Source organism: Oryza sativa, chromosome 3 (assembly GCF_034140825.1).
Source record: "Oryza sativa Japonica Group chromosome 3, ASM3414082v1".
NCBI lineage: Eukaryota > Viridiplantae > Streptophyta > Magnoliopsida > Poales > Poaceae > Oryza > Oryza sativa.
This window is the reverse complement of record NC_089037.1, coordinates 10,430,866-10,456,749: the sequence shown is the minus strand read 5'-3', so window position 1 is coordinate 10,456,749 and position 25,884 is coordinate 10,430,866. Positions and strand designations below refer to the sequence as shown.

Sequence of the window (25,884 nt, the reverse complement as noted above, 5' to 3'; positions counted from 1 at the left end):
GATGGTGAACATGATCGATTCGCGCTCATCTCTCTGGCCGTTGTAAATCCCACGGGTTAATTGCACCGAACCATTATTCTCCCTGTCCATGTCTCTCTCTAGCTAGCACTAGTAGATGGCTACGTAGTACTTCCCTGTGTCCTAACAACGGTACGTACATGAGTTGGCTTAAACCGCCACTCTTGTGCTTCACGTGAGTGCTTTGTTCGAACTTGGAACCAAGATCAACCAATGAAGGTACTAGTACATACTGATAGTCTAGGAGTACATACATATTCGGTATTACACTCGAATTGAGGAATTGTGCGTCAGTAATCAAAGTATCAGACTACTCAAAATCTCAAACTTTTTTCCGAGATTTATAAACAACGTTACAGTTCAGATGGACCGTAACTCAGGATAAGGCCTAGATTAGATGGGCTGGTATTTAGACCCATCTAGTCCAGGACATATGGTCCTCTGAAGGAAAGCAGCAGCCAGCATAAAATGGGCTTTAGAACGCGTGCATGCCCCCTCCAAACTGACTTAGGATTTCAGTTGGGAACAAGTCCTAACTCTCTCAAACATATGTTCAATCTGATTCTATGTCTCTCAAAAGCCTTAACCGCAATACTGAATATCCTAACCTCCAGCTATTAAAAACAGTGTAATTTAATTCTCATGATAATATTGATAGTGTTATTAATATGGCGTCCAGCCATCCACATAACATCCCAATCATTACAGGAAATAAAAATAAAATAAAGCTCACATGTCATCCTCCTCCTCTCTCTCCTTCTCTACCCCAATCTCCCCTCACCCCTCCCCCAACCCTTTCCAATGGCCTCAACATGTTGGGCACCACCCCTGTCGCGTAAACGACGACATCCCAAATGCTGCCGAGGAAGTAGCTCCTCTCGTATGCGCCACGATGCTAGTGACGAAGATGGAGATGGCACAATGGAAGGCATCGTGGGAGACAGCAACACGGTCGCGACAATAGATATAGCTGCGCCACCATTACGCATTGGGGTTGCATAGCCGTCGCTCCACCTTGGGTCATGCTATCGCTCTGTCTTGAGGACTCAGCGTCGCCGCTCCTTGGGCCACGTCAGCGCTCAAATCCTTGCTCGCCATCCTCCCTGGGCGCGCTTCCGTTCCCGCATCCTCCTGCGGAGTGCTGCCCTTGCCTTCGCGCCCCACCGTTGCTAGGTTTGGCGGTGCTATACCTAACAAAGCTCGCCATAGGGATAAAGGAGGAAAAAAGAGGTGATGTTGACAAAGACATGTGGGCCCACACACGTCGACTCAGCCAGTTGGACCAGATCAATGAGCCACGTCAACAAAATCCCGCCGTGAATACTGCATTGGGAGTCAAATTATACTGGTTGTGACAGTTGGCAGAGAGGATCAAAGATAACCTATGTATTACCGTTGTAGGGTACGAATTAGTTTGAACCTATATTGAGGGACTTAAGGTAGACTTATTCCTTCCATTTGAAGGCTAACCCATGACCACCAGCCCACCAGCTGGATGCTCCTTCCTCAAAGGCCCCCATACAGGAATACAGCCCAACGCGGCCACGTCGCGTCGCTCTCCACCTCCTCCCACGGAATTCCACCTCCAACCTCGTGAGCTCCGCCTCCACCTCGCTGCTGCTCCGCCAGCTAGTAGCCGCCATCCTCCACGCCTACAAAGCTCGCGGCCCCGCAGGTGCATGCTCCGCTGCCCGCCTCCTCGCCGCCTCTGCCTCCGCCTCGGCTCGCCGGTGTCTACGATGGCCTCCACGCTCGCCTTCCTCAGGCCCTCCGCGCCGGCCCCGCTCGCAGCCTCGCGCGGCGCCGCGAGGGGCGTCCCCGCGGCCGTGAGGGTGCCGTGCAGATCTAGGGTCTCGGCGGCCGGCGTGTCCCTCGGATCGGAGGTGGCGGTGGGCTCCGACGCGCTCTTCGCCGACTACAAGCCCACCACCGCATTCCTCTTCCCCGGCCAGGTAACGAGCACAAGGGGGCTGCTTCTCTTAGCACGTAGCACAGACAGTACTTGTGTCCACGCATATAGGAATTTGGGCTCCCGATTGTTGGAATGGTGAGACAGATACCCAGTCATTGAAAAGTTCCCTGTGAGGTTTAAACTTTGAGATAATTGCCATCCAGCTAGGTACAATTTAGCAGGAAGGAGAATTTGAATTTTGAAGGAACCTGAGGTAGCAGGAAGTGTTTAGTTAGTTGCTGCAATTGTAGCTTGATGTACAAAAGTAAGTTGCTTCAGTTGACGTGTATGAAGTTGTAAAGTGATGGTTAGGATGTGAAAGGAGGTCGTCTGATTTATAATTAGGTGCTTCAGTTCTGGTACTATTTTCATGCGGCCATATGCATAATTGAAAGCTAAATATGGTTGCAGTATATGTGCTGCATCACTTCTATGTGTTTATTCTTTTTCTTCGTTTTTCAGGGTGCTCAGACTGTTGGGATGGGTGCAGAAGCAGTGAATGTTCCTGCAGCTGCCAAACTATTTGATAAGGCAAATGATATACTTGGGTATGTTCTAATCTTTTATTCTACCTATACGTTTTCACTCCTTTACAGTACTTGTTCCATGATGCTAATAAGTTTACGTACTATATTCCAAAGGTGAAAAAAAAGATTGCATATGCTAATGTTGTTTTGACAAATGTAGGTATGACTTGTTGGATTTTTGCACCAATGGACCAAAAGAAAAGCTTGACTCGACAGTAATCAGTCAGGTTTGTAGATTTCAAAGTCATTTCTCCTTCATGCATTCCATTTGGCTTCTTATCCATGTAAATACTAAATAGTATTATTTGCTATGAACTGTGTTTTTTTTCTTAGTCATATCATATAGCTTTCCCCCATATGTATAAGTGATAACTGATAAGTTATGAATCCAGTTAACCAATTTTAGTAATTTTCTGTCTTGCAATTTATGCTAGAAGTCTACTCCACAAAATTGTTTGGCTTTCCCTTTTAACCCGGCAATGCTTTTCAAAATTTGTTTTCAGTGCAAAGGATGACACATTTCAGATATAGTTCCAGACTTCCAGTTCTTGTCAGTCAAGAGTTATATTCTGACCAATGAAAAATGTTTTTTTTTTTTGCAGCCAGCTATATATGTCACCAGCCTTGCAGCCGTAGAGGTACTACGCTCACGTGATGGAGGCCAAAATGTAATTGACTCTGTAGATGTCACATGCGGTCTCAGCTTAGGGGAATACACTGCACTTGCATTTGCTGGTGCCTTTAGGTATTTCCTTTATTCTGTTAATAAAATCATGCATGCATTATTTTGAAAAATAAGCACATGGATTCGTTTCCTATTATAGGTTGAACATACAGTATAGGTTTTGATTTGATCTTTTGTTGAACATACCTAAATCTCTAATACATGTAAGATTTTCAAAACTGAAGCGCTCTGTTTTTGCATTCTGTGTTGTGTCAAGTCTGTGTACTTACATAGTTCTCAACGTGTAGCTTTGAGGATGGTCTGAAGCTTGTCAAGCTTAGAGGAGAAGCCATGCAGGTCACTGTCCAAAGAACACCGTGAGATATGTCTACCTTGAGATTTTTGCTTTCCAAACTGATTGTTTATTTTTATTATCTGTGTAGGATGCTTCAGATGCTGCCAGCAGTGCTATGGTCAGTGTGATTGGTCTAGATTCAGAGAAGGTGCAGCAATTATGCGATGCTGCTAACGAGGAAGTAGATGAAAAGGAAAGAGTTCAAATAGCAAACTTTCTGTGTCCTGTAAGTGTTTCATCTCATGTGTTCCGTTCTCTCCTGGGTATTGCTTTGTTCAAAATAGTGACAGATAGGGCCGTTCATTGCAGGGGAACTATGCAGTTTCTGGTGGTGTGAAGGGGATTGAAGCAGTCGAAGCCAAAGCAAAGTCCTTTAAGGCCAGAATGACGGTTAGTGTTCCTGCACATCTATATATGATATATTATCTATCATAATTTGATGTTTTTGGAAATATAGTTGGCTTATCTACTGAATACTGAACCCACTGTTCAAACGCATATGCCATTTTGGATGTTGACATGTATTAATATCTTAGCTAAAAGAATCATGAAGATATTATATTACAGAAATACATCAGTTGTCAAATCTAATTTTATCCGAATAGGGTCGGTTTGTACTAGTAATAAAAGCTATGCAAGTTTTACTGCGCACATTCTAAAAATATTAGACAGCAATTTTTTACAAACACATAGCAAGATATATGTAAATGATGTGTCTTTGTCTGCGGTGACCATTATCTTACCAGGTGCGCCTAGCTGTTGCTGGTGCTTTCCATACAAGCTTCATGCAACCTGCTGTTTCAAGATTGGAATCTGCATTAGCTGAGACAGAGATAAAAACACCAAGAATCCCAGTTATCTCCAATGTGGATGCATCACCCCACTCAGATCCTGACACAATCAAGAAGATTTTGGCGCGACAGGTATGAGCTCTACACAATATTCTCTAAATCTGAATTTATAATGCAGCTCTCTCTACTCTCTTGGGCACAATGTCTTCTGTATGCCTGACTAATTAGAGTTACAGGTAACTTCCCCTGTGCAATGGGAGAGTACCGTGAAGACTCTGATGGGTAAAGGACTTGAGAAAAGCTATGAACTTGGTCCTGGAAAGGTAAAAGAATTTATCCATGATTTCTTAGACATGAGTAAGCTGAAGATTTATCCATAACTTCATAGTTCACACTGACATTTGAAAATACTGTTCTTGTCTTGTTGCTTGTCTGGCATTACCAGGTTATAGCAGGAATTCTTAAAAGGATTGACAAAGGCGCAAGCATTGAGAACATTGGTGCATGAGTTTGGAGGTATCAAGAGTCAAAGACTATAGGGATAATAAGGTTAGGGAGAGCCTGCAAATTCAAGCAGTACTCCGAATGTATCAAATGTTAGCCAACATGGCTGTTGTGGCAAACTGGCAATTGCCGTCTGAGGAAACGATATTGATTACTGTTGAGGCCCATAATTTGGAGACTTTTGTGGTTTATTTACAGCCTGCTGTTCAGATTTAACCAAGATATGAACGTGTGAATGTGTGATAACTCATGATAGAACATGTGAATTTGTTCTTAGATTTTTGGTAAAAATTGTTAGTTGATGTGTACGATGTGTACACAGAAAACTTGTGTATAGGATACATCCATTCAAATTCTGCAAAATTCTTTCCAAAACCCTTAGTACCATGGGATAGACCGTCCAAGTCTTATGATCCAATGGGGACAGATTTTTCGTACCATTGTTCCGATTTACCTTTCTGGAACGGATTGGGACTCGAGAATCCTACGATATTCCTTTCGAATGGCAGTTTCATAAGATTTTGTAGGAAAGTAGGAATTAGGTAACAATCTCATGGAAAATATCTAGAGTTCTCTCCATCTCAAGTTCCAATGTGTTTTATGATATCTATATCCGATTTATTTTCATCAAAATCCTAGGTTTTTCTTTCTATTTCTGCATATCAATACAAACGATGATAATGGCAAGAGGCCGGCGTAACGCACTCCTCTTCAAGTGGAATTTTCCTACCTGGCCGCTCTCAAGAACAAACCACTAACGGAGGCAAGGATAATGCCTAGTAATAATACAAGGGTAAATTGACTAGGTTAGCAGACAGCGGGGATAATGCCTAATAGTAAGGGTAAATTGACTAGGGCCGAGTTTAGTTCTAAACTTTTTTTTTAAACTTCCAACTTTTCTATCACATCAAAACTTTCCTACCCACAAAAAAAATTTCAACTTTTTCGTCACATTGTTCCAATTTCAACCAAACTTCCAATTTTGACGAGGACTAAACACACCCTAAGTTAGCAGACAGCGGGTGATAAACGCAAGAGAATGAAACAGCGAACCATAATGAGATTCTTCACCTACCACATATGTGAAACACATTCCACAACAAACAACGGATTTGAAACAAGCTAACCGTGCCAAGCAAAGGTCTATAATTTAAATGCCCAAAACTTTAACATTGCTCAAGTCGATTTGCCATCTCCAAGTAACAAATACCGAAGACCAACTTTGGCATCAAAACTATGATTTCTGGAATACATTGGGAACAATCCAAGGAATGCATCTTCAAGCAGTTTCAGTCATAGGGTACTCGAAGGCAACATCTTTCCCACAAAGCCTGCGGTAGACTGCGGAGAAGGTCTCAAGCTTGTATTCGGTATTGTTGCGCTCCTTTGGGTCCAAGAAAATCTGAAAACACATCAATACACATGGGTCAATACTAACCTAGCAAACAGAAATGTCATGCTGCTGGATTAGTTACAGGCTTACAGCAAGCCCATTGTACATGAGGTAAAAAAAACATCTTGGTTTATGATTTCAGTGTATGCAAATTATAAAGGAGAAGCCGATGTAGCTAGTAGACACAGTACATGCAGTGACAGATGAACACAATATAAACTTTTAAAATGACAATTTAGAAGGGTTTGTAGCATCTACCTTGATGACCTTGGCACCATCCAGACGGTATCTGATGCGCTTGCCAACAATCTCAGCTGGGTAGACTACATCCTCCAAGATACAATCATGAACAGCGGTAAGAGTTCTTGTGCGAGGGCGCTGAACAGCCGAGCCCTTCTTGGGAGGCCTCACAATCCTCCTTGTTGCAACAATCACCACATCCTGTTTGTAGTTCAACGTACAATATCAATAAAAATAGTCAAGTAATAGTAAATTCTTCAGAGAATGGTAACAACAACAAACTGACACCAAGGTCATACAAATATAACACAAATTAAGAAGTCTGCCGTGCACCAAATAAGGCTAAAAAACAGAAATGCCAGGATTTCGCTAAACATAACTAACAATTTTGATGTTTTCCCTTCGATGGTATCCTCAGAGTAACTTAGGATGATGCCCCAGGCCAGTTAACCACTACATGTGTACATCAGACACTTCAGCATTGATATAGAAAGCCAGTACTATGCTAGTAGAAGAATGGAAAATGCCCAGCTCGCAGCCTTACGTTAAGTGCTCGCAATACCGTGTATGTTCTCCAAGATGTTAGGTGTTACATGAACAGTATGATATGGCATATTCAGCGCTAAAAGGCAACATTTTATCTTCAATGAAACTGACAGTATATATGTTGCAAGTTAAGCATGAACAACATAAGCTTACAGGTTTTCGGCCCGAGATGCAACATTAAGAACCAACAAAAATGTATTACGAGTTAGTAAATTGAGCTAGTAGCATGCAACCTATGCAAAAAAAAAAGGTGACAAGGCAGGAAAACGTAATTCACCTTGCCGCTGAACTTCTTCTCGAGCTCCCTGACAAGCCTGACATGGATTTTCTTGAATGCCTTGCGCAGACGGTACGGCACGTGAATCACCACAGCCTTCCTGTTCCCGGCAATATCCATCTGGCTGCACAACCACACAAATCCGCAACCACATCACACATTGCACTAACTAACCATCAAAACGAATATACTGCTCACGAACAATCGGCCGGGACCGGGAGTGAGGTTTGCATGGAGAGAACAGGCACACTTACACTGCATTGTTGATGTACAGGTCCTTGAGCTCGCTCTTGAGCTCCTGGTTGCCATTCTCGAGGTCAAAGAAAGCCTACACAAGACAACAGCCGCCATAAGCAAACCACTCCTCGACCCATCTCAAAAGCAAAGAGCAGCGGGTCTCACCTGCGCGACGGAGTCCTCGAACTCGGAGGGCTCGAGGCCCTTCTCCTTCTGGATCTTCTTCCTCGCGGTGTACATCTTCGCTTACCTGGCCCCTGCCGCAAGATTCGATCCCCAGAGACGCACACACACACAAGGTCAGATCAGCAATCAAGCAAACCGAGCGAAGAAGACGAATTATAGCGTCGTGCGGATTTGAGGCATAGATGGAGAGAGAGAGATACCTGGGCGCGAGGAGAAGATGCGAGAGCGAGGGAAGTGGCAGCGCCGGCGCTACGATTCGGAGGCGGCGGAGGGGGTGGCCAGGAAGTGTTCTTATAAACCCTAGGCATCGCATCGTTGGGCCAGCAGGCTGTGAGCTCTCTAGCCTGGCAATAAGTCTAATCTGCATCCTTCAATTCATGCCCGTGGTTGAATCGCATTACTCAACTGCACCGAGTATAACCCATCCTCCAACTCATAAAACCATTGCAAATTGACTCCCTCAACAGTATTGGATGGGGGTTTTCGCTGACGTGGCTCATTGACCTGATCAATCGGCTAAGTTAGCATGTGGGGCCCAAATGTAAGTCTCCACTCATCTTCTCACCAATCTCTTCCCTCTTTCCTCCCTTGCATCTTCCTCTCCTCAAGTTTCCAGCAGCAGCTCAAGTCTGCTGAGAGGGTGGCAGCGGGCCGACAGCGACGAGTCGGAGACTCGGAGGGCACCGGCGGCTCCTCCCATCCTTTCTCCCTCCCTCCATCCCCCCCTCTCTCTCTCTCGGGGCCATCAGTGGCGGGAGGGTGTTCTAGTGCTGTTGCTACCTCTCTAGTGCTGACTCAGGACAGGAGCAGGCCAATGGTATCGTGCACCCACACCGGCTTCAGCGCTGGAAATTCCCTCTCGTGCACGACCACCCCGACCGCCTCTACGACCACTGGATCTCTCCTTCTCTCTTATGCCGCCAAACAGAGGCTCGGACCTAGTGGTGGGATCCAGCCATGCCATGGTTGGTCCAAGCGGCGGTGAGGCGTTGGGCATCTCCGAGCGTCATACAACCCATCAGCGGCAATAGAGACACTCCATCTTCTCGCGGGCGGCACAACAGCGAAGAGGAGCGACAACAGCTGGCAACAAGCACTCCTCTTCGACCAGGGAGCAGGGAGGTGCTTGTTCTTGGCGACTTAGCATCGGAGACGCTGTTGCCGAGCCATGTTGACGCTATTCTAGCTTTCCCTGAGCTCGTTCGTCATCATCTCCTTGGTGGATGTTGTTTATAGCCACAGCCGCCACCGTTTGCCGCCCTGCTATGATGAGAAGGCGGCGAGGGGAGAGAGTGTGGGGATTGGGGGGAGAATAGAAATAGGACCGCCGCTGCGCTGTCGGATTTACGTGGCTGTCGCGTTGTCTCGCCGATTCGGGAGGTGGAGTCAGAGGTCGACGAGCCCCTGCCCCGCTTGTGTTGCGACCGGCAAGCCCTCCCCCTTGCGTGCTGTGGCAGGCGAGTCCTCGCCGTGCGTGTGCTGTGGCCGTTGAGCTCGCGGAGCGCCGTGAATGGCAACCCCCCCCCCCACACACACACCCGCGCGCGCGCGCCGTGGCAACTGATTCCTCCCCACCCATGCACCACGATAGGCAAGCCCCTCCATCTCACTCGTCGCTGCAGCCGCCATTCACATTAGAGAGAGAAAGGGTAACTGACAAGTAGGTCTGAATTTTTTTAATTGTTTTACTGACTGCCATGTGGGCCCCATTTAAGTTTGTTTTATTTTAATGCCACGTAAGCGTCACATGGGATGAAGACCAAGTTAACCTACCACGTAAGTGGCATGTAGCACAAAACTTTGAAAGACGGGGGACTGGTTATACTCGGTTTTACGGTTGAGAGATATGATTCAACTAGGGGCATGTGTTCAGGGGGGCAAATAGGACTTATTCCATTTCGGAAAATGGGCCTTCGACCTCCTTTGGGCCGTGACTTGTGCTCTAGAGGGTTACTCCGTAGGAATAAGTCCACTTTGACTCCCATAACTGATTCATACCCCGGAACCTACCCACGATACCAGATATGACACCCCCTCTTAAAATGTGAAAAAATAGAAAAAAACATAATTCTAAACAGACATTTGATCAGACTGCGAGAAAAAAAAAGAATGAAAACGAAGGAATGAAAAAAGAACAAATCAATAAGAAAAACACAATTCTAAATACAGCCGTTTGATTGTACCCTACGAATCAAATAGCCCTTATTTTTACAATATGCAGATTTACTATTTTTCCATTTCTCAATCCAAAAAAACGATAACGGCGTGACGTTCCTCTTTAATACGAGGGTGTTTTTTCATAAGCCTGGCCGCTCTCAAGAGATCAAACGACAAAACGGATGCAAGCAGGAGGCCCAACAAAACAACGATTAAATGACTAAGGTAACAGATAACGAGTAGCTGGAGCAAAAAAAATGAAATAGGCGGTCATAATGAGATTCTTCCCCTACCACATAAGTGAAAACTAATTCCACAACAAACAATGGATTGAAACAAGCTAACCGTGCCAAAGCAAAGGTCTATAATTTAAATGCCCAAAACTTTAACATTGTTCAAGTCGATTTGTCGTCTCAAAGTAACAAATACCCAAGTACCAACTTTGGCATCAAAACTATGATTTCTGGAATACATTGGGAACAATCCAAGGAATGCATCTTCAAGCAGTTTCAGTCATAGGGTACTCAAAGGCAACATCTTTCCCACAAAGCCTGCGGTAGACCGCGGAGAAGGTCTCGAGCTTGTATTCGGTATTGTTGCGCTCCTTTGGGTCCAAGAAAATCTGAAAACACATCAAAACACATGGGTCAATACTAACCTAGCAAACAGAAGTGTCATGCTGCAGGATTAGTTACAGGCTTACAACAAGCCCATTGTACATGAGGAAAAAAAAACATCAATGATTTCAGTTTTTGCAAATTATAGTGGAGAAGCTGATGTAGCTGGTAGAGAGTACATGCAGTGACAGATGAGCACAATATAAAATATTAAAATGACAATTTAGAAGGGACACAAGTTTGTAGCATCTACCTTGATGACCTTGGCACCATCCAGACGGTATCTGATGCGCTTGCCAACAATCTCAGCTGGGTAGACTACATCCTCCAAGATACCATCATGAACAGCAGTAAGAGTTCTTGTGCGAGGGCGCTGAACAGCCGAGCCCTTCTTGGGAGGCCTCACAATCCTCCTTGTTGCAACAATTACCACATCCTGTTTGTAGTTTAACATACAATATCAACACAAATAGTCAAGTAATAGTAACTTGTTCAGAGAATGGTAACAACAAACTGACACCAAGGTCATACAAATATAACACAAATTAAGAAGTCTGTCGTGCATGAAACAAGGTTAAAAAACAAAAATGCCAGGATTTCGTAAGCAACACAAATTGATGTTTACCCTTCGATGGTATCCTCAGAGTAACTTAAGATGATACCCCCAGGCCAGTTAACCACTACATGTGTACATCAGACACTTCAGTGTCGATATAGAAAGCCAGTACTATGCTAGTAGATGAATGGAAAATGCTCAGGTCGCAGCCTTACAAACGGTGCTTGCAATACCGTGTATGTTCTCCAAGATGTTAGCAGTTATATCAACAGTATGATATTACAAATTCAGCGCTAAAAGGGTAACATTTTATCTTCAACCAAACTAACAGTATCTACGTTGCATGTTAAGCATGAACAACATAAGCTACAGGTTTTGCGCCCCGACACGCAACATTAAGAACTAACAACAATGTATTATGAGTTAGTAAATTGAACTCCTAGCATGCGACCTATGCAACACAGTAGACAAATGGGAAAGACGTAATTGACCTTGCCGCTGAACTTCTTCTCGAGCTCCCTGACAAGCCTGACATGGATTTTCTTGAATGCCTTGCGCAGACGGTACGGCACGTGGATCACCACAGCCTTCCTGTTCCCGGCAATATCCATCTGGCTGCACATCCACACAAATCCGCAACCACATCACACGTTGCACTAACCATCAAAACGAATATACTGCTCACGAGCAATCGGCCGGGACCGGGAGTGAGGCTTGCATGGAGAGAACGGGCACACTTACACTGCATTGTTGATGTACAGGTCCTTGAGCTCGCTCTTGAGCTCCTGGTTGCCATTCTCGAGGTCAAAGAAAGCCTACACAAGACAACAGCCGCCATAAGCAAACCACTCCTCGACCCATCTCAAAAGCAAAGAGCAGCGGGTCTCACCTGCGCGACGGAGTCCTCGAACTCGGAGGGCTCGAGGCCCTTCTCCTTCTGGATCTTCTTCCTCGCGGTGTACATCTTCGCTTACCTGGCCCCTGCCGCGAGATTCGATCCCCAGAGAGAGAGAGACGCGTACACGCACAAGGTCAGATCAGCAACCAAGCAAACCCGGAGAAGAAGACGAATTATAGCGTCGTGCGGATTGGAGGCATGGATGGAGAGAGAGAGAGAGAGATGGAGATACCTGAGCGCGAGAAGATGCGAGAGGGAAGTGGCGGCGCCGGCGCTAGGGTTCGGAGGCGGCGGAGGGGGTGGGCATGGAGTGTTCTTATAAACCCTAGGCGTCGCATCGTTGGGCCAGCATGGTGTGGGCTAATCTCTTCCCCGCATTTTCAGTAAATGGGCCTTCGACCTTCTTTGGGCCGCGACCTGCCTAGTGGTCTTCTCCGGAAACGATTTTGTTATATATTTGTCGATAAACTTTCTCCTATAAATTCGTTAAAAAGAAATATAATGATTATAATTATAGTTTAAATATAATAAACCTTGTATGTAACACTCACATAATTTTAAACCATTAAATTTATTTTATGATTTGTATAAGTAGATAAGAAAAAATCACAACAGGCATATGAGAGAGGGGATTTTATCCCGAGGTGTCAACTTCACACATAAATTGCGTGTTACTGAAAAAAATTAAGTTACATAGATAAGTTATGATTTAATTATATGATATTTATATGCATACAAATTATTAGGAGAAACATTATCGATAAAAGTTTTCCCTGTATATTTGTCCTTTAGGGCTGGTTTGGTTTGAGGTCTAAATTAGGCTTACGAATATTTGTCAATTTCAATAGTGTTTAGTGTCTATTTGGTTTGAAGCCAAATTTTGGCATGCCTAAGAAAATATGCCATTTCAACAGTGAACTTAGACTATTTTGGCTTCAATCCAAACACAATTTTGTCTTACCAAAATTAGTCATATCAAAACTTGCCAAAATTTGACATTGATATAATTTGGTAATACCTGTTTAGGCCACGAACCAAAACAAACCCTTAATCTTAGCGCCATCGTGGGGAGCCTTCTGGAAGGGCGAGATGACCCAACCTCTGAAGCCACGAATATCACCAGCCGCAGCCGGTTTCGTGTTTTTCAACACGCCCCGACGACCAAACGACACGGTGCACTGCAGAGCAAAGAGAGACCCGTCGCTTTCCCGGCGGCAAAATGGATTGCCACCTTCTTCCTCCTCCGCTTCCTGCTTTGATCCGGTCTCGACCAACGACCTAGCTAAGCGAGGCGAAAACCAGCAGAAGAGCCTCTCCTCTTCTTCGATCGTCGCAAGAAGATACTACCAGAGAAGCAGATCGCAGCGAGAGGAGAAAGATCAAAGATGGACGATATCATGAACAAGCTGGGGGGCTACTGGCTCGGGCAGAAGGCCAACAAGGAGATCTCCTCCGCCGGCGACGACATCGAGGTAAGGTTTTTTTTCCTTTCCTTCGATCGAATTCTTTTCTTGTGCCGATGTCCTGATGATGATCGCCGGCGGCGACGGCGACGGCGGCGGCGGCGGGTGGTGGTGCAGTCGCTGTCGACGAGCGTCGGGGAGGGGGCAAAGTGGCTGGTGAACAAGCTGAAGGGGAAGATGCAGAAGCCGCTGCAGGAGCTGCTCCGGGAGCACGACCTGCCGGAGGGCTTGTTCCCGCGGGAGGCGACCAACTACGAGTTCTCGCCGGAGACGCGGCGGCTGACGGTGCACATCCCGGCGGCGTGCGAGGTCGGCTACAGGGACGGCTCCGTGCTGCGGTTCGACGCCACGGTGTGCGGGACGCTGGAGAAGGGGAGGCTGGCGGAGGTGGAGGGGCTCAAGACCAAGGTGCTCGTCTGGGCCAGGGTCACCGCCGTCAGGGCCGACGCCGCCAAGGTGCACTTCACCGCCGGCATCAGGAAGTCGCGCAGCCGTGACGCCTACGAGGTCGTCAGGGGCGGCATCATCGTCGAGGAGTTCTAGCATCGCGCGTGCGCCGCCAGCCACGATCGATCAGAGGAAATAATAATACGTGCTTGTACGATTAGTGTTCGGGATGGGTAATTTACCGCGAATGACCTTTGTGATTATAACTGATTATTAGTAATTATAAAAGCTGGATGTCCATGATAAAGGGTAGATACTTGAGATGCTGTGAAGAACTACTGGTCTACTACTGCAGCCAGTTTTCTTTATGGTGTTCGATTTCAGTTACGGAGTTATAAGAAGGCTACGCATACGAGGAACCAAAAAAAAAAAAAAATCTTACTTGAACTTGCATTTGAGCAATGGATAGTTTACTTCTCACGGCCAGTCATTGAGCAATGGATCGTTCATACATCAAGATGCCAGGCCATTTCCCTTCATCAAATAAAAAAAATAAATATGCCAATTGCCTTTTTTCGCAGAAACGCACGGCAAGTCGTTGAGCAATGGACTATTGCGCAGATTTGTTCATAATGCATCAAGTTGCCAATTGTCTTTATCTAAAATGGAAGAGCCAAAAATTAATATGCACCAGCCGGGAATCGAACCCGGGTCTGTACCGTGGCAGGGTACTATTCTACCACTAGACCACTGGTGCTTTTGTTCTTGATTATACGAGTAAACTAATTTTAGCTCTACACAAATCCAACTCATATGACTAAGGCCCTATTTAATTCAGCTTAGGATTATTATAATCTGAATTATTAGAAGTAAGCTGAAACAAACAAGTAGATTATTATACTAGATTATTATAATCTATAAGCCAGATTACTATAATCCAATAATCTTCTCTAGATGAGCTTTTTCCAGATTATTGAGTGGCTAAAAACCCACTACCCTTAGATGCCTTTAATAATTTAGAAAAACAAACAACTTGTAGCTTATTTTATATCAGCTTATTATAATCCAGCTTAAAGTAATCTGATTTAATAATCTAGACTACAATAATCTTGAGCTGAAACAAACATGGCCTAAAAAGAGGATTAAAATTTGCAAGGGGCGCAGCACGTCATAGCAAAACAAAAATCTCATTTTTATCAATAATCTGGCACAAGGACGGCCACAAAAGGATACAGTACACTGAGTGATTCTGATCAAATTTGGGCAAAAATTATCCTTGTAATTATTATCTGGACCCAGCAGGCAAAATAATACATTAACTTGGCTGAAATGAAATACAAGGTACAGAGATCTATCTTTGGACATGTTTTGATGCACAGTACATCATTCCACATGGATCACTAGCAGGCCTGCATCACCACAACAGCATCTTGGGGGCTGCTTCGTTCTGTCAGCTGAGGATGTATGGTGCAGTATAGAAGTACATTGACTTCAAGAAAATACATGGGCTTTGAGCCTTGAATGTTCAGATTATTTCCTTCTTTTCTCGTTGAATCTTTCGAAGAACGACTTTGAGGCCTCGTACGTCGACCAGCAGATAGCAGCTGCAGGTGCGTGGAACAGCATTCTTGGCTTCCATCCTCTCATAAGCCCAGCATATCCATCACGCTTTATGATTGTTCTGAATACATCACCTATTGAGCTACTTGAGAAGCGCTCACAGCCGCACACACCCTGAGGATCAAAATGGGTATTATTACTATCTTGAAAATGGAAACAGGTGATCGCAGTAAAACAGGAAAAACAAAAACTGAAGAAACTACCCCACGGTTAAATTGATAAGTGTTAGAAAAATATAAAAGCAAGAGCAGGCATATCTTACAGATGTATTCATATAATAAAACTATGACTACAGGCAAGTGTGGATGTGTGGACAAACCATAACTATGATAGGACGATAGGTGGGCAAATTAGGTACAGAAAATATCAAGTCAAATAGGTAGATGGAAGCATATGTGAGCCGCAAGCCATGTGGCTACTGCAGAATCTAACCTATAGTGGAAGTGAAGAATAACAAGATGCAGTGCACAACTCAATGACAGCATATAGAGAGGCCCAATTACTCTACTAGCACCTGAGAAGTTTCAAGGTCGATGTGACTTTTTTGTGCAATCATTTGTGTTTCTTCCTCTATGGTCATAGGTTATAGAGGAATCAGTGTAGACATTGGGATTCACATTTGATGCAGAAGGGAAGACAGATGGGGGAGCATACAGCCTTTTTGGCTTGTCCTCCTAAAGACCAACAGTGAAACACGACCAACATATACTCCCTCCATTCCACATTATAAGACGTTTTGGCCTCTCCATTCCTCGTCTAGATTCACAAACATCGAAATAGATTTTTGACACATATATGAATCACATACATGCATACATGTATGAATCTATTCAAAACCCAAACACCTTAAAATGGGAAAGAGAGATAGAACTACTGATGACATAGTGTTTAACTATGCATGGCATACCTGAGCCAGTTGGTTAATCGAAGTAAAAAGACACTACTTATGTTAACAAGAACAGTTGCAAATTGCGATGACCAAAATAAATTGTGATGAAAAAAAATCAACAGTTGCAACAGATGACAAGTAAACTTACATTTATAATTTCAGTAAACACTGTAGATCAGCTAAAAACTATTGCCATATTGTTTCCACTAGGATACAATGGTAAACAGCTTTAACACCCGAGTTTAAGTTAGCTAATTTTCATTTTTCCTATAAGGAAATAAAGTGACAACAGCAGTTTGGTGAAAGGCTATGTTTTAGAAGAGGCCAACTTAGGATATATGCTATGTCAGAATACTGGAGTTTTGAATGAGCCAGAGTTCCCTAAGATATAACTGACCTCATTTGGTGCCTCATAGCTAAATCGGTTCACTCTATAAATATATGCTACAGAGCACCCTAAGCATAGTAAGTCGCCACTTCCTTCATTGTACGGATTGACTCCAACAATCTTGGAGATTTATAAAAACGATTGACAGACATAAAAATTCATCCGTTTGCTGAGCAAATCACCACAGCACACTCAGATCAGCCTCAAAATTATTATATGGAGTTAAAATACACACTTTCAGCAAAGCACAAATAAAATTCATAAGAGATCCTCACCTGACACTGCAGCTGAGTCTTGACAACGTCGAGCGGCGTTGTGACTGCAGCCGCGAGCGCGCCGGCTGCGGCTCCGGCGGTGGCGTGCACGGCGAGCGAATCCTCGTTGGTGGCCATGTCCCCGAGCATCCGCTTCGCCGCCTCATAGGTAGCGAAGTGTACCGCCGTGTACGGCGCGTTCATCACCACCGTGGTCCGGTAGGACGCGAAGAACGCGCCGAGGCCCTCGTCACGGAGCACGGTCCGGACGCAGTGCGAGACGCCCGTGTACGGGCTGCTCGTGAGCTGCAGCCGCTGCTTGACGGTGTCCATCGGGGTGAACACGGCGTCGCTGGCGATGGTGGCGAGCACCCCCGATGCGGCGTGCGCGGCGGGGTTGTTGGGGCCCAGGCGTTCGGAGAGCCGCGACTTGGCGAACTCGTAGACGGAGAAGTAGACGGCGTGGGCGGGGCCGGCGCCGAGCGCCATCGCGGGGAGGCCGCGGTACAGCGCCCTGACGCCGCCCTCGCCGGACACGGCGGCGCGCAGCACCGCCCCCAGCGACAGGACCGGGCGGCAGGGCGGCGCCCCGGCCTGCATGTGCGTCTTGAGCGTGTCGACGGGGAACATCGCGGTGTGCTCGACGACGCCGGCGACGGAGCCGGCGAGCATGTACTGCCAGAACCGGAGGCCGTCATGGGTCGCGGCGACGGCGAGCACCGGCTTGGGCGGATCCTGCGCCTGCTCCTCGCCGGGGGCGGCGGCGGAGAGGAGGCGGTCGGGTGTGCGGTAGTCGGCGGCCATGGAGGGCGGCTGCGGTAGGGTTAGGGTTTAGACGCGGGAGGAGAGAGCGGAGGAGGAGGAGACGAGGAGGAAATAAAGGTGAGGGATTTGGAGAAGATGTCGCCATTTAGGAGGAGGAGAAGGGGAAGAAGAGGTGGTGGTCAAATCGATCTCGATGCATCCTTGCCCTTGCTCTGCTCCGGTTTCTTCCCCAATTTTTTCTCCTCTCCTCCTCAGCTTTTCCGTTTCCGAACGGGCACCCGTTTTCTTTTTTCGTTTGTGTTTCTTATTCTTATTGGAGTAGTATTTATGTTTATATGTTTCTTTTAATTAAAAAGAGCATCTGCAGTCCTTTTTGTAATAAGGTTTAAATTGGTTGATATTTGTTGTTGCTTTGTACAGGTCACTAGGTCAGGTTATGTCAAAATCTGTGTTCTTTGATTTGTTAATTTTTAGTATTTGGTACAAGAGCAAGAGAAAACAGAGTCCTGTTTCCCAGTGGTAGAGATCAAGTTCTGATCTACTTTTGATCAGATACGCAAAGAGATATAATTCTGATTTGTATATGCTGATTTTATTATGGTGTTTGGACCTGGCTATCCGTTGATTTCTAACGAAAAATTAATTGCCCAGTTGTCACCACGACGCTAACTTCTCTTGAAATAATAATAGCTGTACAACCTCCATCTGCCTTGTGCAAGTGGACGGAAGAAAGGCAAGTCCAACATAAGGATCTGCAGGTCAACAATATAAAAATTTGCAGCGATTAGTTACTATATACACCGAAAAGTTGTTGCTTTGAAATCACATGATCTTTAGAAAAGAAGGCTAATCAGAGTGATACTGCTGGCAGGTAGCAACTTGCTAATGCATTGGGAGGTGAGGCTTACCGGATGTTCCTCCAAAAACAACGGAGGAGTAATACTATACTGCTAGCATATGCAGCAATACACAACCCAGATCTAGTGACCAAGTTGGGCCTTGGTTGGTAGCGCACACAATAGTTATTCCCCAACACACACACCCAAAAGAGAAAGAAAGAAAAGAAAAAAAGAAAAACCTCTACAAACTAGTACAGTGCTATCCATGGAAAAATAGCGGAGAGAAGCTCATAGCAATTGTATGCAAACAAGAGTAAAATTTACTAGGTCAGCTGCAGATATTGTCAGCTCGTGGACGCCAGTAAATCTCCAGCCATTCTGATATCTGCCTAGCAGAATATTCGGCAACACAACTGTTGCAAGCTACAAGAAATCTCAAGGTTCTGAGGTATCAACATAGAAATGAGCCTTTTTCGGTTAGTTTATGCAGCAACACATTAGTGTGTAATTGTTACTGTAGATCAACAAATTCAAAGACCATACTAGATAGGTTCTTTCTATATGAAACCCTCAATATAACTCAGAACAAAAAGGTTCAAGCCCTGCCTAGGACAAAACAGAACAGTACAAAGTACAAACTCAAGAATGAGTGACTACTAAAATTTCATGGAACCATAATAAGGGTATCTACTAGACTGAAAGCAATAAAATCTCATTTTCGACCACCCCATCACATCAGAACGGTGCATCTGCACCAGCATCCAAAGCAGTGCATCACGCAATCACGCAACAGCAATTCAGAGTAGTGAAGTGATCTTGTGAGTGTTCATATATTCTGAAAACAACCAATGCACAAATATCACAATAGTAGAAGCAAGCATCTTTATCTAAACGAAAAGGCAAGCTCCAAGCTTGAAAGATAGACAATAAAACAAGGATAAAAAAACTTAAAAAAGATTCCTTATTGTGCTAGTTCATGAAAAATAATTGCATCACTTTCCAAGCTAAAGGAATGACAAGGAAGGAAGAAAATTACCATCCTTCTCTGATAATCTGGTCCACTACTGAGAATACAGTCACATCATGCTACTTCACTATGTCCTCACAAGAGTGATTCATCCGTCCTCTATGCACTGATTTCTAGACTTCACAATTTATCTGCCAAAAAGTTGTGGCCAAGGCAAAAGTGTGTGGCTTCCACACGTTATAATAGAACAAATTTATAACAAGCCATTGGAGGTCCCAATCTTATCTTTTCTCTTGCCCACGCGTACAGCACAAGCAGTTGCCCACAACTGTAAAAAACGTACTGCTACATATCTGTATAAATTCCTCTGAACAAAATGATTGTTGATGAAGATTGCAATGTCATCTTCCTGGATATTAGTTTTCAAGAAGTAAGCTGAGAGAGAAAATCACGTCAAGACATGTTAAACTATATTTTCATATTTCTAAATCCACTAGATCATATGCACAAGTATTTGGTAGGCAGTGAATGAAACTTGGTACTGGAAATTGCACTCCTCACTGGACATAGGCAAATTGGGCAATTGTCCAGTGATTATCATTTATCAAACAGAGGAAAGTGATCGTCAGTTTTCATGCAGGCTCAATACTCTCATCTTTATCACACATGCATAACAGTTTCTAAAAAATTAATGTGGTTACCTTACGATCTTAACACTTCTTATTCCACCCAATATGAATAATCACATAAAAATAAATAGAAAAACGTCAACTGCTGAACTTATAGAATCTTCTTATCATCTCAAAACACGAAAAGAACAGGACACAATGTAGTATGTGGACCTACTAACTTTGCTCATCATTGGCTAAAATATTGCACAAAGATAATACATTCATTTCATTGGTAGTACCTGACATAATGGCATATAAAAATTTCTCCTTCCCAGTCCATATATGTTTGTCAACTGTACGGTGAGCAGTACAGTTCCATTGGATGCCTATTTCTCAATGGTCTACAGGAGCATATGTATCTCTACTCTGTCTGTTACGACCTCGTGCTGCAGGTAATAACATGCTCTGGACAGATGGATGAACAAGGCATAACGATACATTTGATAAGGATAAGAACATCTTATAAAAGCACGATTGTAGTTGTCTCAACAGGGACAATTTTAAACACCAAAAACAATTCAAAAACAGAAACATAGCGAACTTACCTTTATAGTTTGTGGCAAGCTGATCCAAAATTCCAGGTTTGGTATGGCCTGGAACAACACAAGAGAGATAAATAATGTGATTTGGATTTGGAGGCATCAAAATGATGATAAATGAATACCCAACATGGTACCATGAATTCATAGTGCACGAAATAGGTTTATGAATTAACTGACCACCAAAATACCACTCTACACACAATTTATGTTTGAGTAGAACGTATCTTTCACATTTTTAAAGGGCAAACTGTGAGCTACTAATCTCTTTATATATTCATTTTGCACTTTTAGATTTTAGTTTATTCGATGTGGCTGTCATCTTCTATTATTCTATTTAGAAAGGAAAGGAAAGGAGGGTGGGTAATTCAATCGAAATATTAGCAATTTCTACAATAAAATGCACTAGACCTTAAGGAGATAACTGAACTAAACTGAGTTTTTCATGAGACTGAATGTTTTCACTGCTCCTCATTTATCTTTAGAACTATGCTGTACAAAGTTACGTCCTCAAAAACAAGTAGAAAGCCGGAAAATTTTGCCCCCTAACTTAATTGTTGGTGACAATTTAAACCTTTATCATGTTTTAGTGAACTATTTTGGTCTTTTAACTTTGGCTGTTGATCTACCTCAGCCAACAGATTTAGTGAACCATGTCGATCTACCTCAGCCACTGTTGTATTATTTTGGTCAAATACAAATATAGCCAACAGATTTAAGCAGAAGATTTAATAGATGTGTCGCTGAAAAGCAACAAGATCAAATAATAAACTGTTCGGGGTTTAAACAATATCAGAACCAAATTTGATGGAATATTTTTTCCTATAAATTGCAGAACAGGTACTTGAAGACATCTATCGAATGAAATAACCTGAGTGATTGGGATTGTCAAAAGTAATTTATTCATTGAAGGTGGACAGTAAAAAAAAAAACTACAAGCAACAGATCAAAGCATACAAGCAGGAAAACATTTTGGGAGTCCAAATAGTCTCTCCAAGAAAAACAACAGAGAATTAGCATGATGGTTCTTCTAAAAACAATGTCACAAAGATGTGTCATTTGTTCTAAGAATACTAAGTTCAGGACAATGTCACAAAGATATATCATTTATTGTAAGAATACTAAGTTCAGGAAAGACTGCTTTACCTCTACAGAATGAATGCCAAGGAAATAATATCTATAGATTGAACCAATCAAAATGTACCCTCCGAGAAGGCACAGAATTCTGCAAAAAGGTAAAACATCAGTCAAGTCAGAACTCAAAACCAGATTCATCAATGGTGTATTGTCAAGTAACTTTAAATACAACTAAAAAGACATACGTTACAAATGAAGTGGCTAACCAGCCCCATCCATTTCCAGAAGCAGACATGGATTGTGCACAACCAGAAGGATGTCTAAGTGTTGTAGCCTATGAGAAACAACAATGTTAACATTTAGGATAAAATCTGTTAAATACAGCACCATAAATTTAGTGGACCTACATAGTCACAACTTCCTGATAGTACAAATTGATCCGATACCTATAAAAGAAAGAAAAATTAAAGGCAGCACAGTAAAATAAGAATGCAATAGTGTCCGGAAATAGGAAATATGAACCTGAAGAAACTAGTATATGAAAGAACAATCAACTTACATGGGCTACAGTTGAATCACAATAGATGTAAACAGAGATAGAGCACTTTGATGAGAACATCTTGACAACAACACCCTTCTGAGGATTAATATCATCTGATTTTCCAAGAAACATGTAAGTTTTGTCCAAAATGGATATTTGTGAAAGATTTATAAATAATTGTCCTTACCAATTAGAGATATATGAGATTTAGATGCTCTTCCGATAGTTGTGCAAACATCATATCCTGCAGAAACAAAAAAATGCTGAACACCAATATTTGCCACCAAAAAAATACAACAATTGCAACTTAAGTTTGAAACCAGAGAATTGATTGTGAACACTACTACATTTCTTTCGGCAGTGTTTTTTTATTCCTGATACAGGACAAAAGGGATAATAGGGAATAATTGATGATTATATCCAATGAGGAGAAAAAAAGCTACCTCCACGGTTATTTGACACAAGGGCACTGCATTGAGTACCACACCTTTGTGGACCACCACAGTCCTAGTTCAGTAAAAGAAATGGTTAAACCATAATATATTAAAACAATTGATGTATATCTGGAGATAAAACTGAAATGAAGGTAAATGAACCTCACATAGGTAAACTAATTCTGTTTGGTGCAGTAACATATGTTAACACTATTAATGCTGCAGTCTTGTAGGTGCTTGATATTAACTGGACTGATTTAAATAAGAAGCAAAATATGCACCTCTGACATCCAAGGGGCAGCGCTTTCTAGTGAGGTAATTATCGATTGAGTCATGGCAATACAGTAAATGGAGTTCTTGCTGCAAAGTCAACAGCAGGTGTTTGTGGACGATAGATGAAAACGCAAATTAATGTATATGTATGATGGAAGCAATGACATTGATGCAATTACAACAATCGGATTATTTTATGCATTAACAGGCATGGCTTGCCATGGAAGGGAAACCTACACCCAATATAATTCAACATGCAACATAGAAAATAGCACGAAAAGACATGCAGAATTATGTGTTTAATAATACGTGCTAATCCAGCAAATAATCTGCATATCATTTCCGAAAGGTGTGCAGTTAGGTTATATGATGGTAAGATAAAAGGGAGTACCTCACAGTTAAGACAAACTGGCGGGTCAAAGTTGAATATCATCTGATCGCACAGCTGCACACACAGAAGAAATAAAACAATCTGATGCAGAACATTATACCACAAAGTCTTTTCCCCCCTTGCAGGGGAAACCCAAACGGTCCATTCATCTGAGAGTGTTATTTACTTGTAAAAGTTGTATTTACTAATCAAGTGAAACATGCATTGTAATAGCTACAGATGAAAAAGATGGTCACACAGAAAGAGCAAGCTGGTATAACCAACCTGGAACCAGAGCACTGAATTATTCACAGCCACCTTGTAAAACCTGAAACACAAAATGGTAGTTAGTTGATTGCTACACACACACACACACACACACAAACACAATGCACACACTCAAATGCAGATAGATTTGTTATTTAGACATCTTGCTCTCCCACCAAGGTCAGCTTTTATCGTATACGAATCGGCAAGTACTACTATAACCATCACTGATACTACAACTCTACAAGCAACGAACTGAAACAAAGCCAAGTGATGGCCAAACACGACGCGAGCATTTCGCCAAGCGCGGTGGGCACGCCGCACGCGTCCCCAGATTGTGAGAAGCACGAGGACCCCCCCGAGCCACCCATATTCCCATCTCGATGGAAGCAAAAAAGGAGAGAACAGTTTAGAAGGTGATAAACCCGCGGGTGGCGGGGGCGGCGGCTAAGCTACGTACCCGTCCTCGCTGAGGACGCCGTGGCGGTGCGCCGTCGTCGGCGACGCGAGGCTGAAGCTGTAGAGCTTGCCTCCGCGAGCGACGGAGAACTCGCAGGGTCCGCCTCCCCCCGCGACCGCGGCGAGGCAGATGAGGTGGACAAACCCGCACGCGACCGCGAGCTGCAGCGGCGGCGGCCGTTGCCCGCGCGACGACGGCATTCCCGGTGGTGGCGGTGGCGGCGAGGGGCGCGAGTGAGCAATCGAAGCGGCGGCGGCGAGGCCGAGGGCGGCGCGGGGCCCGAGCTCCCGGTTCCTCCGCCCCCACGCGCGCCGCGCCGCGCCGCGTCGGGCTCGCTCGAGCTGTGGAGGTCTAGTGTGTGTTCGGACGTTTTGCGGTACACGACCACGCGGGACGAGTTCACGTGTCCTCTCCTACGCGACCTCCTCCAGTGGGTGGTGCACCGCCCACGTGCCCGTGACAGCGCGGGCCCACTATGCCGCGCCCGTGGTCTGGTCCGAGTCCGACCCGTGCTGGCCGATCTCGCAGTGTCGCTGACCGTGGTGGAATGGACTACCCCATTCCTTATAAATATAGCAACTTTTGGTGGATGGTCTGTCCAGATTCGTAATACTTATATTTCAGATTCGTAATACTTGTATTTCATCCATTAATACTTATATTTCAGATTCGTAATACTTGTATTTCATCCATCTAGGTGCTATATTTTAAGGCGGAGGGAGTAGCATTTTTTAATAATAGACTAATTTAGTAGTAGAAGTTAATGGTAATAGGTAGAAGAGAGGATAGTAATGGAGCCAAATTGACTAACCCATTTTTATTTTTTTAGGGTCTATTTGATTTGGAGGAATTTTATGAGTTTTGAAGAGAATGATTCCTGTAAATATTCAAATTCCTACTTTCCAAAGAAGCCTCCCTTGTTCGGCCATTAATTGGATCATCACCGTTGATCGATTTTTGAACAGAACATAACTGAGCTAAAACACACGGAAAACATTCTTTTTATTTATATATAATGATCTCGTCAAAAGCACGAGGAATTTCGCAACTCGGGCTACAACGTCAACCCAGTCAATTCCCGAGCTTAAACCTGGACGTGATCACACGTGGCAGTGTGAGTGCGGTGTGTAACTAACGGTGCTGCAGCGCCAGGCTCTTCCGTCCGGCCGGTACGGCGGCGTTCTCTCCGACGGCGACGTAGCCGACGGCCGGCGAGGCGGGGGGCGGCGACGGCTTGTGCTCGTCGCCGGCGTCGCAGTAGCCCTTGAGCATGTCCCCCTCCTCCGGGGTGAACCCGATGACGGACAGCATGGCGTCGGTGGCCCAGCAGCTCTGCTCGATGACGCGGATGGCGCGGCAGCAGCCGGGCCCCAGGTACGCCTCGCCGTTGATGAAGAAGAGGAGGATCTCCCCCGTGCACGACTTGATCTCCATCAGAACCTCCCAGCACTGCTGCTGCTGCTGCCCCACGCCGTCGGCCAGCCGCTGCGCCAGCCCAAGCCCCGGCGGGGCGCCGCCCGCCACCGCGGCGCCGGCGAGGAGCAGCGGCAGGAGCATTATCGGTAGGAAACTGCCCGAGCACGCCATGGTTTTTCTTTCTAGCTTTGCTGCTTGGGTATCGTGTAGATGTGCGTAGTGCGATGCAATGTGCCGGTGCGTGGGCAAGCTCTGTATTTATACATGACGCGATTAGTAACGTTCAGGGAAGGAGGCGAGGAGGCCGGCTTTTGAGTTTCGTAGCGTGTGGGAAAGGGAAAATTAGT

The 25,884-nt window shown here is 44.5% G+C and overlaps 7 protein-coding genes and 1 non-coding gene across 12 annotated transcripts; 2 read left to right on the top strand and 6 right to left on the bottom strand.

The window, feature by feature from the left end:
• The first annotated feature begins 1,579 nt into the window (after positions 1 to 1,579).
• LOC4332547 (uncharacterized) lies at positions 1,580 to 5,007 on the top strand. Its single transcript, XM_015772727.3, has 10 exons — positions 1,580 to 1,970; positions 2,432 to 2,517; positions 2,657 to 2,723; positions 3,099 to 3,241; positions 3,469 to 3,517; positions 3,604 to 3,741; positions 3,825 to 3,905; positions 4,262 to 4,438; positions 4,543 to 4,629; positions 4,752 to 5,007. The coding sequence occupies exons 1-10, from the start codon at positions 1,698 to 1,700 to the stop codon at positions 4,812 to 4,814; spliced, it is 1,164 nt and encodes a 387-aa protein (XP_015628213.1). The 5' UTR covers positions 1,580 to 1,697; the 3' UTR covers positions 4,815 to 5,007.
• Positions 5,008 to 5,921: 914 nt separating this feature from the next.
• On the bottom strand, positions 5,922 to 7,953 carry LOC4332546 (small ribosomal subunit protein eS7-like). The gene is made up of 6 exons (XM_015775909.3): positions 7,890 to 7,953; positions 7,669 to 7,760; positions 7,521 to 7,594; positions 7,267 to 7,390; positions 6,462 to 6,644; positions 5,922 to 6,212 (listed from the first exon to the last, which is right to left on the bottom strand). The coding sequence occupies exons 2-6, from the start codon at positions 7,741 to 7,743 to the stop codon at positions 6,090 to 6,092; spliced, it is 579 nt and encodes a 192-aa protein (XP_015631395.1). The 5' UTR covers positions 7,744 to 7,760; positions 7,890 to 7,953; the 3' UTR covers positions 5,922 to 6,089.
• Positions 7,954 to 10,193: 2,240 nt separating this feature from the next.
• LOC4332545 (small ribosomal subunit protein eS7-like) lies at positions 10,194 to 12,206 on the bottom strand. The gene is made up of 6 exons (XM_015775908.3): positions 12,150 to 12,206; positions 11,909 to 12,000; positions 11,761 to 11,834; positions 11,511 to 11,634; positions 10,717 to 10,899; positions 10,194 to 10,468 (listed from the first exon to the last, which is right to left on the bottom strand). The coding sequence occupies exons 2-6, from the start codon at positions 11,981 to 11,983 to the stop codon at positions 10,346 to 10,348; spliced, it is 579 nt and encodes a 192-aa protein (XP_015631394.1). The 5' UTR covers positions 11,984 to 12,000; positions 12,150 to 12,206; the 3' UTR covers positions 10,194 to 10,345.
• A 932-nt stretch (positions 12,207 to 13,138) lies between these two features.
• Positions 13,139 to 14,074, top strand: LOC4332544 (uncharacterized protein At5g01610). Its single transcript, XM_015775911.3, has 2 exons — positions 13,139 to 13,389; positions 13,498 to 14,074. Exons 1-2 carry the CDS (start codon positions 13,303 to 13,305, stop codon positions 13,921 to 13,923), a joined length of 513 nt encoding a protein of 170 aa, XP_015631397.1. The 5' UTR covers positions 13,139 to 13,302; the 3' UTR covers positions 13,924 to 14,074.
• Positions 14,075 to 14,453: 379 nt separating this feature from the next.
• On the bottom strand, positions 14,454 to 14,524 carry TRNAG-GCC (transfer RNA glycine (anticodon GCC)). The gene has a single exon. It is a non-coding gene; the product is annotated as a tRNA-Gly (tRNA).
• Positions 14,525 to 14,938: 414 nt separating this feature from the next.
• On the bottom strand, positions 14,939 to 17,757 carry LOC4332542 (uncharacterized mitochondrial carrier C8C9.12c). The gene is made up of 2 exons (XM_015776580.3): positions 16,940 to 17,757; positions 14,939 to 15,501 (listed from the first exon to the last, which is right to left on the bottom strand). The coding sequence occupies exons 1-2, from the start codon at positions 17,720 to 17,722 to the stop codon at positions 15,298 to 15,300; spliced, it is 987 nt and encodes a 328-aa protein (XP_015632066.1). The 5' UTR covers positions 17,723 to 17,757; the 3' UTR covers positions 14,939 to 15,297.
• Positions 17,758 to 18,117: 360 nt separating this feature from the next.
• LOC4332541 (uncharacterized) lies at positions 18,118 to 24,503 on the bottom strand. Of its 5 annotated transcripts, none has more exons than XM_066308559.1 (13): positions 24,122 to 24,503; positions 23,680 to 23,722; positions 23,416 to 23,469; positions 22,761 to 22,824; positions 22,505 to 22,561; positions 22,336 to 22,430; positions 22,184 to 22,222; positions 22,022 to 22,110; positions 21,846 to 21,924; positions 20,706 to 20,753; positions 20,400 to 20,565; positions 19,559 to 19,898; positions 18,118 to 18,435 (listed from the first exon to the last, which is right to left on the bottom strand). In XM_066308559.1, the coding sequence occupies exons 1-11, from the start codon at positions 24,319 to 24,321 to the stop codon at positions 20,494 to 20,496; spliced, it is 840 nt and encodes a 279-aa protein (XP_066164656.1). In that variant the 5' UTR covers positions 24,322 to 24,503; the 3' UTR covers positions 18,118 to 18,435; positions 19,559 to 19,898; positions 20,400 to 20,493. The 5 variants fall into 5 exon arrangements, with proteins under 5 accessions (XP_066164656.1, XP_066164658.1, XP_066164657.1 ...); XM_066308561.1 differs by having other exon boundaries at positions 19,559 to 19,894; XM_066308560.1 differs by lacking the exon at positions 18,118 to 18,435 and adding an exon at positions 18,964 to 19,357 and having other exon boundaries at positions 19,559 to 19,924.
• Positions 24,504 to 25,094: 591 nt separating this feature from the next.
• Positions 25,095 to 25,765, bottom strand: LOC4332540 (egg cell-secreted protein 1.3). The gene has a single exon (XM_015774680.3). It carries the CDS (start codon positions 25,706 to 25,708, stop codon positions 25,253 to 25,255), a length of 456 nt encoding a protein of 151 aa, XP_015630166.1. The 5' UTR covers positions 25,709 to 25,765; the 3' UTR covers positions 25,095 to 25,252.
• Between the last annotated feature and the right edge of the window lie 119 nt (positions 25,766 to 25,884).

What these genes read in the sequence shown, in the direction of transcription:
- LOC4332547 (XM_015772727.3), top strand. Translation starts at nt 1,698, where the DNA reads ATGCTCCGCTGCCCGCCTCCTCGCCGCCTCTGCCTCCGCCTCGGCTCG. An exon ending in ACTCGACAGTAATCAGTCAG is followed by an intron (nt 2,724 to 3,098) that starts GTTTGTAGATTT and finishes TTTTTTTTGCAG; the next exon opens with CCAGCTATATATGTCACCAG. An exon ending in TTAGAGGAGAAGCCATGCAG is followed by an intron (nt 3,518 to 3,603) that starts GTCACTGTCCAA and finishes TTATCTGTGTAG; the next exon opens with GATGCTTCAGATGCTGCCAG.
- LOC4332546 (XM_015775909.3), bottom strand. Translation starts at nt 7,743, where the DNA reads ATGTACACCGCGAGGAAGAAGATCCAGAAGGAGAAGGGCCTCGAGCCC. An exon ending in TCGAGGACTCCGTCGCGCAG is followed by an intron (nt 7,595 to 7,668) that starts GTGAGACCCGCT and finishes TGTCTTGTGTAG; the next exon opens with GCTTTCTTTGACCTCGAGAA. An exon ending in AGAAGAAGTTCAGCGGCAAG is followed by an intron (nt 6,645 to 7,266) that starts GTGAATTACGTT and finishes AACTACAAACAG; the next exon opens with GATGTGGTGATTGTTGCAAC.
- LOC4332545 (XM_015775908.3), bottom strand. Translation starts at nt 11,983, where the DNA reads ATGTACACCGCGAGGAAGAAGATCCAGAAGGAGAAGGGCCTCGAGCCC. An exon ending in TCGAGGACTCCGTCGCGCAG is followed by an intron (nt 11,835 to 11,908) that starts GTGAGACCCGCT and finishes TGTCTTGTGTAG; the next exon opens with GCTTTCTTTGACCTCGAGAA. An exon ending in AGAAGAAGTTCAGCGGCAAG is followed by an intron (nt 10,900 to 11,510) that starts GTCAATTACGTC and finishes AACTACAAACAG; the next exon opens with GATGTGGTAATTGTTGCAAC.
- LOC4332544 (XM_015775911.3), top strand. Translation starts at nt 13,303, where the DNA reads ATGGACGATATCATGAACAAGCTGGGGGGCTACTGGCTCGGGCAGAAG. An exon ending in CCGCCGGCGACGACATCGAG is followed by an intron (nt 13,390 to 13,497) that starts GTAAGGTTTTTT and finishes GTGGTGGTGCAG; the next exon opens with TCGCTGTCGACGAGCGTCGG.
- LOC4332542 (XM_015776580.3), bottom strand. Translation starts at nt 17,722, where the DNA reads ATGGCCGCCGACTACCGCACACCCGACCGCCTCCTCTCCGCCGCCGCC. An exon ending in AGACTCAGCTGCAGTGTCAG is followed by an intron (nt 15,502 to 16,939) that starts GTGAGGATCTCT and finishes TTTGATCCTCAG; the next exon opens with GGTGTGTGCGGCTGTGAGCG.
- LOC4332541 (XM_066308559.1), bottom strand. Translation starts at nt 24,321, where the DNA reads ATGCCGTCGTCGCGCGGGCAACGGCCGCCGCCGCTGCAGCTCGCGGTC. An exon ending in TGTGTCAAATAACCGTGGAG is followed by an intron (nt 22,562 to 22,760) that starts GTAGCTTTTTTT and finishes TTGTTTCTGCAG; the next exon opens with GATATGATGTTTGCACAACT. An exon ending in ATCTCATATATCTCTAATTG is followed by an intron (nt 22,431 to 22,504) that starts GTAAGGACAATT and finishes TTGGAAAATCAG; the next exon opens with ATGATATTAATCCTCAGAAG.
- LOC4332540 (XM_015774680.3), bottom strand. Translation starts at nt 25,708, where the DNA reads ATGGCGTGCTCGGGCAGTTTCCTACCGATAATGCTCCTGCCGCTGCTC.